Here is a 12,655-nt window from a genome sequence, read left to right as displayed (position 1 = left end):
TCCCTTGCAAGGAAAGTTACTCTAGACTGCTTTGAAATTGTATATCTTTTGTCGAGCGCATTTCTGCAATGATTCCATAGCTTTGTGCGCTGGGGAACCCAACCCGGCCTCTCTTAAAGCTCCTGGCCAAGCTGCCTCCGACTTGATACATATAATCGTCCAGCCTATTTGACCTTTATATTGTTACCGTTGGCCAGGTAGAAGTCATGCAAGTTTCAGGTGACCCTATCATGTGACCAGAGATCAAAGGTCAGCGGCTCCTAAACATTGAGCTGTCCAGGTAGCCCATTCATCACTAGCATTGTGTAACTGACAAGCCGATAAATGAACCTGGGGATGGAATGGTTCTCAACCCTCCGCCCCCTGGGTTTACACCCCAGCGGCAGGCCAAGCGGTCTCACATGTTAAGTGGTTCCATGGGTCTGTTGGAGTCTCTGAAGTAAGGGGAGGATTCCGAGAGACCTGTTCTGTGCCCCGGACCCTGCAAAGTCACCTGTTGCTTGCTCAGGAAGCTACGTTGCAAGTCTGAGTCTGGTGTCCTCCGAAGTGGACGTGACTATGATATGAGTTCTTCATGGACCCAGATACACCCTTATGGCCCCCCTCCGCATTCCACGTTAGCATCTTTGTGGTTTTTTGTGACAGGTCAACATGGCACCCTGTTCTCACCAACTGGTGTGATCTGAAGAGTCCCTTGTAAAAATTCAGCCTGACCAGACCGTCCTCTGGAGGGTCGGACTTGGGGCCAGGTGCCTTTGGAAAACTGTATTTTTAACAAGGACCCAATGTGATTCTTTTGATGTTGGTATTTTGGAGTAATACAGAACACTTGAGACACACAGTTTTGCCTCGTCCTGACTCTATCCTTTGTTTGGCTGTGGGATCTAGGACAAGTCCGTGAATCTTCTGGGCCTCAGTTTCCATTCTGAGGACGAATATTTCTTTAAATAGATGGATGAAATGCCAGGCACTCAGTATTTATTATTGGCAATTTGTAATGTTTTTATTAGCATCATTACTCTCCCTTTGGTCTGAGGGGAGATGTCACCAGAGGACCATTAGCACAAAATAGAATTTCTTTATAGTTCTCTCCCATAGCAACAAGAACGTCTGAAAAGTTTAAAGAAGTAGTCTCAGAGGGGTAAGGAGGTGTGAGGATGGCAGACTATAACCACATGGGCCGGGAAAAAGCCCTGGGGAGAGGTGGCAAATGTTAGCAGTACAAGCAGAAAAGGGCAAGGTACTCTGGACCTGGAGGAGAGAAGGCCTTGAAGCCATTCTTTTGCCACAAAGTACCCCCGATTTTTATACCAGCAAAGGGCTCTTGTGACCCATCTCTCTTCATCTCCTGACCTCCCCAAGGTCCTAACGGGGCACCTTGACCCCTTACCCCAGAGTCTTCCCCTCTTCGACAGAGCTCTACCGTTCACCAGGGGAGCCCTTAGCAGTGACGTGGAGTGAGAAGAAACCCTAGGTCCGTAAGCCAGGGGGGTGGGAAACCCTTATCAAAGCAACTTTATCCTTGGAGTTCCAACTAGGAACTCTAAATGTTCGTGGGTTTTTTTTTTTTCATTTAACAAAATAAAACCAAAAAACCTAATATTTATGGTTAATGGGCTCTATAGTCTATTCATGGTACATTTTAGAGAAATCGTAGGTAATAGAAGAATTGGGAAACCATGAAAAGCACTGTTTACATGGAAACTGGCTTTTGAGTCCACACAGATGTGGAGAACACAAGTCCTTGACAAGTACCTTGCCAGTACTATTTCCTTCGCTTCCCAGTGGGTAGACAGTATGGACCCAATGAGTCTGCTGACTCTTATACAACCAGGAGTTAAGCTAAGCCTACCTTCTTAAGTGGTCGTGGTTGAAAAATACTACCAACAAAAAAGGTATATTGACCTGAAAAAAAGAAAAGAGAGGAAAAAAAAAAAAAAAGCTGACCCATGGGCCAAAGTTTGGCTTTTCCTCACTCTGATGTGTGTTGACTTTACTGATCTGGAAACATTAACATGTGGTAGAGAGGCAAGAGGTTAAAAGCCTTTCAAAGAGAGAATGAACGTGTCCTTTGTTGAAACTCATTTAGGAATTGGATTTGCTTGGTGGTTCTGCAGTAGGTAAGCTGAGTTATACAGATTTAAGAAGCCGATTTTTATAAAACCAGCTTTGTCAAAGTAGACCATTATGGTAGATATGACAGGGTGGCTATTTATTTTCAGAGTTGTCTATGGTGCCGTGTTGGCAGTGACAGAAAGTCCAAGAAGGCAAATCCTAAATGTGTTAGCTCACTCACTCTTCTTTTGAAAAACGTCACTTATTATAACCTGGACTGTGTATTCTTCTCATGACTAAGACTGATTATTTGGAGCAAAGCCTGGTGAGACCAGGAAAAACAGTGCAGTGGGGTGGTCTCTCACCCGAGGTTAGATTTGAAATGTGTTTAAAGTAGACATCACGGAGAGTGAGCGTCATGTGGGAAAATCCTGGAAGTTGTACATAAGGAACTGTCCGGGATTTAGACTGTATGAAGTGTATGAAGAATACTTCTGTTTAGACACTGGAATCACCCTGGGTCCCAAGATGCTGTGACACTCTTGATCCCAGAGAGAAGGGGAAGGATAGAGAACTTTGGGATCCTGTGTTGGTCTCTTGCTCCCTCCAAAGCATAAAAGGCCATAGAGGAAATTATTGCCCAATTACATTGTTGCTTCCCACTATTTTCATGCTGATCCAGACCTCTGCGTTTTGCAGGTTAAATGTAGATTTGATGTGCACCCTCCGTGCTGGATTATATCCTTTGAGGGAATGCATTCTGATGTGGCTGATATCCTAAGACAGGCTCCTGCTTAATTAACATCAGCCGGAATGACTCTCAACTCCTCATTGTAAATGACAAGTCTAGAAAAAAAACTCTGACTTTTTTCGCACTTTAGTACTTTTTTAGTCACTGGATATTTCCCGGTGAAGTTGTTAGTTAAAAATTTTTTTAATGTTTGTTATTTAGTTTTTAGAGAGAGAGAGCACGAGCAGGGGAGGGGCAGAGAGAGGGAAAATATAATCCAAAGCAGGCTCTAGGCTCTGAGCCGTCAGCACAGACCCCAACATGAGGCTCGAACTCACGAGCTGTGAGATCATGACCTGAGTTGAAGTCAGAAGCTTAGCAGACTGAGCCACCCAGGTGCCCCTGAAGTTGTTAGTTTAAATCACTCTCACCTTTAGAAGTGTGATTTCTTTCGTTTTGGTTTATAAGCGTTACAAGCGCCTCTGGCCAACATTGAATAATCAGTTGTATTTTTAAAATAATTTAGGACCTGTATTTTGGGGCTCCCGGGTGGCTCAGTGAATTAAGTGTATGACTCTTGACTTTGGCTCTGGTCATGATCTCACTGTCATGAGATGGAGCCCTGCATTGGGCTCTACGTGGGGTGGGGACCTGCTTAAGATTCCCTCTTTCCTTCTACCTCTCTCCCCAGCTCACACTCCCGGGTGCATGCACTCTCTCTCTGAGAAATTAAAATAGAATAGAATAGAATAGAATAGAATAGAATAGAATAGAATAGAATAGAACCTATATCTGTACATAGAGGAAAGGGAGATAGAGGCATAATTATACATCTGTGTGATATTTTACCTATTTTAAAGGGCTTCTGTATACATATTTGGTTTTATTTCACAAAACCCAGTGAAACAGAGAAACACTAGCTTCCTGTAACATCTAAGGAAACTAACAGGTTGAAAGATTTTTCCCAAGAGGTCAATCAGAAGTAGTTTATGCTCTTAGAAGATGAATACGCATCTTTCATTTCTGTAGACTTTATAGATGCTTATGCCAGAACTCAAAGTCATTAGAACAAAAAGGAAGTTTTGTCAATCATTTGCTATAATAATAGTTCTTCTAGAACTTGAAGGAAAAAATTTTTTTGCTCCTCCTTTCCCCCTGAAGGGGTTTGGGATCTCCTAAATATGTAAATTTGTCAAGAACACAAAGTAGTCAGGGGACAGGGCTCCTTTAGTCCACATTGAACTGCATGACAACAGTGGAATGTACTAGAAGGGGTAGCCAGCCAGATGGTCTGGCCCAGCCCGCGCTCTCCCACTATCCATCCGTTAACTGTGGGTAAGGCCGCCCTCACAAGGGGGATCAAATACACACCTTCCCATCTCTCTTAGTTTATAAAAATCAAATTAAAACAGTGCTGTGTATTAAGAGTCTTTTGGACGTTTAAACAATATACTAAATGTAAATATTTTAATCAGAAGTAGCTCTCTTGTTTCCCACTAAAAGATTCCCTCTTAGGAGTTTATTTTTCTTATTTGCGCTGCAGTGTGTGGCTAGTAATATTTCCCCATCGAGTTCTGGGGGGCTTTTTTGTATTTTTTTAAGCTGGCTTCTCTTGCCGAATCTTCTAGCAGGAACCATTTCTCCTGAAATCTTTATCATGTCACCAAGAAGTTATGTAAATGTTACCTGTCCTTCTTTATCTGTTGCAAAATTTAGGGACAAGGAGGAAGACCGTATATGTTTTCTTAAAATCAATGGCCAGCACATTACTGTAAAACCTATTGATTAAAAACACAAAGTATAATGTTAGTCATTTAGTCTGTGAAGTGATGCAATAAGGGAAGAAATTTATCCTTTGACTTTTGCATTAACCTTTTATTGACTGCGTGCATACCCATAATTAACACACACTTTAGCTAAAGTGGTTAATTTTAGCATGGTGACCAGTGCTCGCTAATGTAGCTGCAATCCGGATCACCCAGATGTAAGGGTGGCCCTGGGGGAAATCGGCGTTGCTGAGACCCCGTATGAGCTCTTCCTGTGGGGAGAGACAGGCCCCCCGACAGTCTGCTACCCACGGCCAGCCAACACTTTTTCCTTGCTTCCAGTGATGGCCCCGGGTCATTTGGGGAGAACCATTCCTAGGTAGCGAGAGGTTTTGGGGAGTGGCTCATAGAGTCCTTGGAATCAAAATAAAGTGTATTTGAGAGGGAAAGAGATGCCATGTGTGTTATTTTACTTTGCTCCCTTGTAACGCTTCACAAAAGGGGCCAAGAGCTTCTGGGTAGATCCAAGCTTATTTGTTCACCAGGAAGCATTAAATATAGGGTTTGCTTGGGGCCCCTGGGTGGCTCAGCCAGTTTAGCTTCCACCTCTTGGTTTCAGCTCCGGTACTGATCTCACGGTTCATGGGATCAAGCCCCACATCGGACTCCACGCTGACAGCACGGAGCCTGCTTGAGATTCTCTCCTCTCTCTGCCCCTCCTTTCTCTCTCTCTCCCTCTCTCTCTCTCTCTCTCTCTCTGTCTCTCTCTCTCTCTCAAAATAAATAAATAAATAAACATTTAACATTTAAATAAATAAAATAGGATTTGCTTAGGATGAGAATAGACAGGACAAGGTTGAAAGGGGGAAAGATCACCTTCTTATTGTTTGGGTGGGGCCAGGATGATCTACTCTTCTTGGGAGCATGGAGTTTAGGGAAATTGTCTTTTAACCTTCTTGAGAAAAGTCATCCAGCTGTGGTCACTGAAGCCGGCTTATCTGCATGTGGGAACCTATTCGGATGACACCAGCGCACGCTTGTTCTCTGGGTAGAAGTGCGTCTCAGATAGAAAGATCATTTGAACCCAAAGCAAAAGCCAGCATTTTCATGCCTTCGTTCCCTGAGGTTCCCTGCACGCACTACACTGTGTCAGTGCATCTCAGTTTGGAGGCAAGACCGTCCATGTCCCCTTGGCAGACAGGCCTGTGGCAGCAGAGGGTGTAGTGAAATGTGGGGGTGGGGGGGGGAGTGACTGACAGGTGAGGAGCATGGCCAGCATATCACTAGGACTCTTTGGCTGCAAGTGATAGGAAAACCTAACTCAATAACGAGTTGTGAAACTGAAAAAAGTCTAAACATGGACTTCAAGTGAGGCTTGATCCAGCTACTAACAGGATCCCCTGGGATCCAGCCCCTTGCTGCACGTAGCAAAATGACCGTGGTGGTCCCAGATGGGGCACCCTGATGGTTCACAGGAGGTAAGGAGGTTTTTTTCCGCAGCCTCCCACACCAGGCCCCTGGGTTAGTGTCCCACTCTTGCCCTGGGAGAGTGTGCTGTGCTCATTAGGCGGAGCCCGTCAAGGCTCTGCCTCTGCTGTAGAGATGAAGCCAGTCCCAGCAAACCACATGGCCAAGCATGGGGAAGGGGCGGGTTCCCTGCAGGAAAAGTCCAGTCTTCTTGGGGGGGGGGAGGTAGGGATAGACACAGAGAGACAGAACTTAGGGCCTTTCTTTCACACAGAACTGTAGAGTACAGTGTGCTAAGCAACAATCTGACTTTCTTTCCCGTAAATGTCAAGTCAGTCTGGAAAGCCGCCACTCAGAAAGTCTGACAACAGCACCTTTTATTAATTCTAGGTCTTTGGGTACAACTGTTGAGTCGTTCTGAATCTGAGCATTTTAGCCCATCCCTGGAAAGCTATGGCAACTTGACTACTTACGCCTCGGCATCCCGGAGGATCACACTGTGATAGGATTCAGCCACAGGCTTAGTTTGATTCAAGCCAGAAAGAGCCGCTTCCGTACCTCCAGAGCTTCTAGAAAGAGCCGGTTCAGAGGCCACTCAGTTGGTATGAAGGGAGGGCATAGCCACAGGGACCCCAGGCAGTTCTGCACTTGACTTTATCACCTGTCCTTCACTGGTGCTCCTAGTGGGAGTAACGGCAGTGATAATAATATTTAATATCTGCTGAGTGCTTACTGCATGCCCGGCAGTGTTCTGTGCACTCCGCATGTACTAACTGATTTAACCTTTGCAACAGCCCCCCCCCCAAGTAAGTATAGTATTACCATCCTCCTCCTCCTCCTCCTCCTCCTCCTCCTCCTCCTCCTCCTCATCATCATCATCCTCTTCACTCACCATTAACCACGACGCTTCGACCCCCTCCCGCCCCGTCTCAGGAGATGAGCCAGAAAGAGGCAGAATGAGTGATCTGAGCAAGAGAAGAGAAACCTGCAAAGTGGCTATACCTTCAAGCGATTCTCAGTCCCTTCTTTTTCAGAAAGTTCCACTGTCTGGCACGGTGTTGAATCAGATAGGACGACTTGAGGTGGCCACGACCATCCTCTCCTGTAGGTAAATGCATCACCCAAAACAGCGAGCCCTCTGCTGGGCCCCGTCACCACCTTTTGGAATTTGGAAATACCAGGAGCACTGGTATTAAGGGGAGTTTCAAAGCAACCTAGAAAAATCTGGATTAAGACCATAAAGAAACCCAACAAAGGGTTCCACCTCCAGCCCAGAGGGAGGCAGTGATGTTCACAGCCCCTAGCCTCTCGGGGCCTGGATGGAAAAGAACTAGGACCCGCACCAGGCAGGCTTTTGGTTGCAGAAAATCGCAGTGCACCTTTACCCAGAAGAAAAGCTGGTGGGAAGCTTCTAGAATGCGGCAGAAGCAAACCTCTGCAGCAGAGGAGTGAATATTTGTAATACTTTCTCAAAGTGAGGGGGCAAACCCATTTGACAGGTGAAAAAGCATCTCTATTGACTTTTTACAAACCTTATGATATTCTAGGTGGATCGACACTTATCATAGCCCTTTAATCTGCCAGCCTGGATAATGTGCGCACAGATAATTTATCCGCTGAGAGGTTGAACTGCTCAATTTGGAATAACTTTCCCTACCTAGTAAATTGAGCATTACTCTGTGATTCTGAAGCAGAGAGAAAGCACAATTTAAAAAGCTTTGCCAAGTTCCTTTGTAATTAGTCGCAGCTTCTCCTGAATATTAATTCCCCTCCGTGCCTTTCATGTGATTTAGAGACTGTCTCTGAAACTACGGAGATGCACCCTCAGAACCACGACAGCAAGCGGCCGAGTGTCAAACACCTATTATTAAGTAGTCTGTGGAACGCACCCTCTGTTCTTCAGTGCTGTGTGGGGCTTATCAGTGCAAACAGTTTAATATTTATGCTAAGAGGATTGTCAAAAGCAGCTTCTGTTGCTTTAATTCTTGTTTTAAATAAATAATGAGAACATTTAAACACATTACTCTTCTTGGGGCCCTGAGGTCAGCTAATCTTATTATTTATGAAGTGATGTGCTACATAATAGTACTTAGTACATGTTAACAGACGCTATTATCAGGGTCTGATGCGGAGAGCCGAAGATATATTGGAATGTTATGTGTAATGTACGACGGATTGAGTGCATAGGATGCCGGTATAGCAATTAACCACACGAGAAAATAGGTGTAAAGTTGAAGTATGTTTTCCCGTGGGGATCCCCTCACCATTAATAATTCCCCAGAGAAGAAGATGTCTTTTAGTTAGGAACCTTCTCTACCATCACGCTTGGAAGTAGGGAGGGCCAAGGAGATTCCATTCTTTGATCTCTTCATAGCTGGCCCTACACTGAAGGCGAATTGTGGGTAGGACCACTTTTTAATTGATTTAGAGAACAATGCAGAGACAGCGGGGGTGGGGAAGAGCCCACGCGGCTCTTTCAAGTGGACTCACCGTATTTCTTTTGGGTATATACGCTTACACCACCTTGCGCTCCGAGAGAGGAGGGAAACTGTTCATTTCTTACTGCAATCTGTGTTTCGTCCTCTCTGATCCTCGTTTTTCAGACGAATAAAGCCAAAGCCACTGAGCTTTCCCAGACCAATTTTAAATAAGCCGGTCTCTCCGAGAGGTAGATGCCTGCCAGGGTGGTGACGGTGTTCCCCCAACTTTTTTTTTTTGCCTACAAGGCTATAATTTAGTTGCTTATGATAATTAATTTCTCTACTATTGATGAATAATCCATTTAATAAAAACCGTGATTTAAGTGTTTTCCTCAGGGAGTAACTCTTGCTAGCCTTTTAATTTAATTTTGTGGAAGTTTTCCCCACCTATTCATCAGTGGAAATGATTATTAACCTCTATTTGCATATATCCTTATAAATCGGTCTCTCCTTGGAGTGCCTTTTTCTGAACACAGCAAGCTGGGACACTTGTAAATCTCTAGAATCTCCAAAGTCAATCCCAGCCCGTAATATTGTTTAATCTATTCTTGGACGTTTTAATGCAGTAAATTCAATTTAATCTTTCCCAGTAATCTAGTAATACATCGAAATCCCACAAACATTTAAATCTGATAATGGCTTAATCACACACTTTAAATAACAGTTGAGATAATGAAAAAATAATTCACCATTTTAAAGGCAGAGTAACTGAATTTCCCTGGTGATTGGCTTCTGTGGAAGCCACCGGAGATAATACAAAGCAGGGAATTGAAAAAAGAAAAAGAAGTTCCAGCGCCCTGAAGAACAGTTCTTCTGTCTTCAAAGCACCTGCTTTCTGCCTGGTGAACTCACCCTTTCATATCACCGCCACCACCGTCATGGAGAATTATCTATCTCTGGAATGTTGGGCAGCGTCGTTCCGAACTACACATAAGTTTGGGTCTTCCAGGAATTTCTTCCTGTGGATTAATCCCTACTCTTCCTGCTCTTCCAGGTGCCAGTCCCGAATTGCCCGAACTTTACCTGCGGATCAGAAGCCAGAATGTCGGCCATATTGGGAAAAGGATGACCCTTTGATGCCTCTGCCATTTGATCTCACAGACGTCGTTTCAGAACTCAGAAGTCTGCTTCTGGAAGCAAAACCCTAGAAGGAAGACAGGTCTTAGGTGGAGGAGGAAAAGATTTTTGACTTCCTTCCTCCAACCATGTCATGGGCTTGGACAAAGGCGATATGGGTAGACTTGGCCTTTAGATCGTAGAACCTAGGTCCCAGTTGGAAAGAGTAGGGAATGGAGCCCATGAATATTAAAATGTTTAAAAATGACACAAGTGTTATAATCTGAGTTGGTATGAAACAGAAACCCAGCCCCGAAATACTGTTCCCCACTTGGATTTCTAAGGGGAGCCATTTGTCTCCCAAGGGCCAAGGTGACAGATGTGAGCCCAGCCTGTGACAGAGCCCAACCTACTTTCCACCTTCCCAAGCCTTTTCAGAGACTCTAGACTCTAAAGTCATCTGGGGGAAGACAGAACCTAGATCCCTTCCCCCCAGTTTCTCATGCCGCCCTCCGGAGGCTGTGTCATCCACTAGGGTAACCGCTAGCTGGGTGTGGCTTCTTATAGTCCGTTTCAGTCATAATTGAAAATTCAGTTCCCCAGCTGCACTAGCCACATGGCAAGTGCTTAATAGCCGCATGTGACTGGTGACTAGTGTATTGGGCAGCACAGATGCAGGACATTTTCATCCTTGTAGAAACTTCCATCAGATCACACTTCTATAAAAAGTTTGAGAGCAGAAGAGTCTCTTCTCCATTGTCTATAGTCTCTGCCCCCATGGGCAGAACGAGTCATTAAAGAATAGCCACTTACCCTTCTGTGAGACAGACCTACATAAAAGCCCGAGTTTTGTGTTCTGTATCTGCCCCCAGGAATGAAGAGGTGTCGAAAATTAAAAGAGACTTGACATCTGTCATGAGGACGTTCCCCTGATCTAATGAAAGAGACACAGCCCTATTTGGATTGCTTCATGGATTTAGCCTGCACATGCATTTTTCTAGAATTGCCCCCATTCATATGTAAGGACAGGTCGTGTGTTGAGGCCTGAGGAGCCCCAGGGCCCCTCCTGATGGCGATGGGTCGTAGAGACTAAAACCTGGGCTCTGGTGTTAGAGTACCTGGATTGAAACATGCATCAGCTTTGTGACCTTTGGCATGTCACCATGCCTCAGTTTCCTCATCCGTGTGATGGAGATGCTAAAGGCAGCAACTCATGAGGTGAAGATCAAGTGGAATAACCTAGCTACAGGCATAGAACGAATTCTGACAGGTAGTTAGATGCCCAGTAAATGTTAGTATTATTATGCGTCAGTTAAGCTGGCCTGATGTAGATGTTGTCCCTTCTTCCCATGCCCTTTGTACCAGTTTTGTCCCTTTTTGGCCTGGCTCCTGCCCTTTGGTGACCCCGGAAATCACAAGAGTAGTTAGCCCCTCTCCCCAGCCCATTGCCTTTTCTCATAGTGGTTTACAGAAGTAGTTTGGAAGCCGAAAATCTGTGTGGCCCATTGAGAGGCACACGGAGAACCAAACTCCATCCTGCCCTTAGATTCCCCTTGGTTCAAGGTAGCGTTCACGTCCATGGACTTGACCCCTGAAGGCTGCGTTACCCAAAGAAGCCGGGGTTTCGTCATCCGGAGACTCTGTTCTCTCGGTCCTGAGTCTCCTCATCAGCAGACGGTGAGGTGCCACCTCACCGGGCGGTTGTAGAGGTTAAATGAAATCACGGAAGCAAGGAGCGTGTGGCACACAGATGTCACAGCCCGGGCACCGAGGCCACGGGGCCTCCTGTTTTATTTAGTCCCAGTGCTTGTTCTGTGTTAAAGTTCATTAGGTGCCAGTGTTTAAAACTTGGGAGATTTCATATAACATAAAAGTGAGTGTATTCTCCGTAGACTTCCGAACATCTGGCCATCCTAGACCTCCGTCCTGGCATGGCAACGAGCTAAGTAGTGTCTTCTTGCTCTTAGGCGGGGTGGGAGCCTTCCATGGCCCCTGTTGCTCCCTCTTATCATTTATCTTAAACCTGACCCCTTCCTGTCGGCACTCTCCAAATCTGCTTGCTTGCACCCCTGCCGTAGAAAGAGATAATCATGTTTAGTGCTTCACCCCCAATATGTGTGATTACTATTGAGCTATATTTGTGAACTACTTGTAGTAATATGTCTTGTACATCATAAAACATTCGTAAACAATAAAGCTATTAAAAAGAGACGATAAGAACCTCAGGCCTGTTCTCTGCTCTTTTATCCTTGCACCCTAGGGCCTGGGCCTGCTTCCTTGGCTTGGGTGGGGTCAGCAGCTGGAGATAGTTCTGGAAGGCCTCCAGGTGGGGCCAGGTGATGAGAAGCCACTACCTGTACGTGAATCTCGTTTTCGCAGAAGAAATGATGGCGTCCAGCAAGCACGAGCTCCGCGTGTTTGAGGAGCACGTGCCCTCTGCCGGCAGGTTTCGGGCGGGTAGACGAGGGACGGCAAGAGACCATAAAAAGCAGGTTGCAGCAGGCACTGGCGTCAGTTGAGTTCCTGCAGGGCCAAGGGAAGGCCTGTTTCTTTCCTGAGCGCTAGGGAAGGATGTTCCTGGGGAACACGGGCCATGAGTGTGGTTGAGGGAGGAGGAAGCGTGCCCTGGGGCCACCTTGGGTGAGCCGTCCCCACGTGCTTCCTGCCCGGCTTCCCCAGCCCCGGCCCGGCCGTCTTGCGGAAAGAGGTCTGAAGAGCTCCCTGTGCACCAAGGTGCTCCCGAGTCCTTCTCCCTTCAAACCTTCCCCTCACGCCCACAAACCTTTCTTGACCCCCCAGCACACCTTGGCAATGGCGGTGAGCCCTGGGCATCCAACTTCCAAAAGCTCTCTGTGCCATGCCGAGTGCCAGGGGTACGCGGTGACCAAAACAGAAACTCAGAAGTGGGAGACAGACAGTAAACCAGCAAATAAGTAACAAGATGGTCGTAAGGGCCAGAGGGAGCCCACTGGGTGCTGGGGACTGAGGAACGCTGGCTTAGATTAGGAGGTCATGGAAAGGGACGGGGAAGAGCTTTCCAGGTAAGGGAACAGCGGTCACGAAGGCCCAGAGGCGGGAAAATGTAGGAGTGGGAGAAAGGC

General features: G+C 46.1%; 1 protein-coding gene across 1 annotated transcript in view; it reads left to right on the top strand.

Annotated features, from left to right (window-relative positions):
- The window catches only part of FTO (FTO alpha-ketoglutarate dependent dioxygenase), a 375,692-nt gene extending 363,916 nt beyond the window's left edge, over positions 1-11,776 (top strand). The window contains exon 9 of the mRNA XM_029926592.1: positions 9,493-11,776. Coding sequence (XP_029782452.1) covers positions 9,493-9,646 — 154 coding nt within the window. The 3' untranslated portion in view covers positions 9,647-11,776. The remainder of the gene's footprint in view (positions 1-9,492) is intronic.
- Positions 11,777-12,655: the final 879 nt, after the last annotated feature.

The sequence above is a fragment of the Suricata suricatta genome, chromosome 16, assembly GCF_006229205.1.
Source record: "Suricata suricatta isolate VVHF042 chromosome 16, meerkat_22Aug2017_6uvM2_HiC, whole genome shotgun sequence".
In the NCBI taxonomy this organism is placed as follows: Eukaryota; Metazoa; Chordata; class Mammalia; order Carnivora; family Herpestidae; genus Suricata; species Suricata suricatta.
This window is presented reverse-complemented; position numbering and strand designations above follow the sequence as displayed.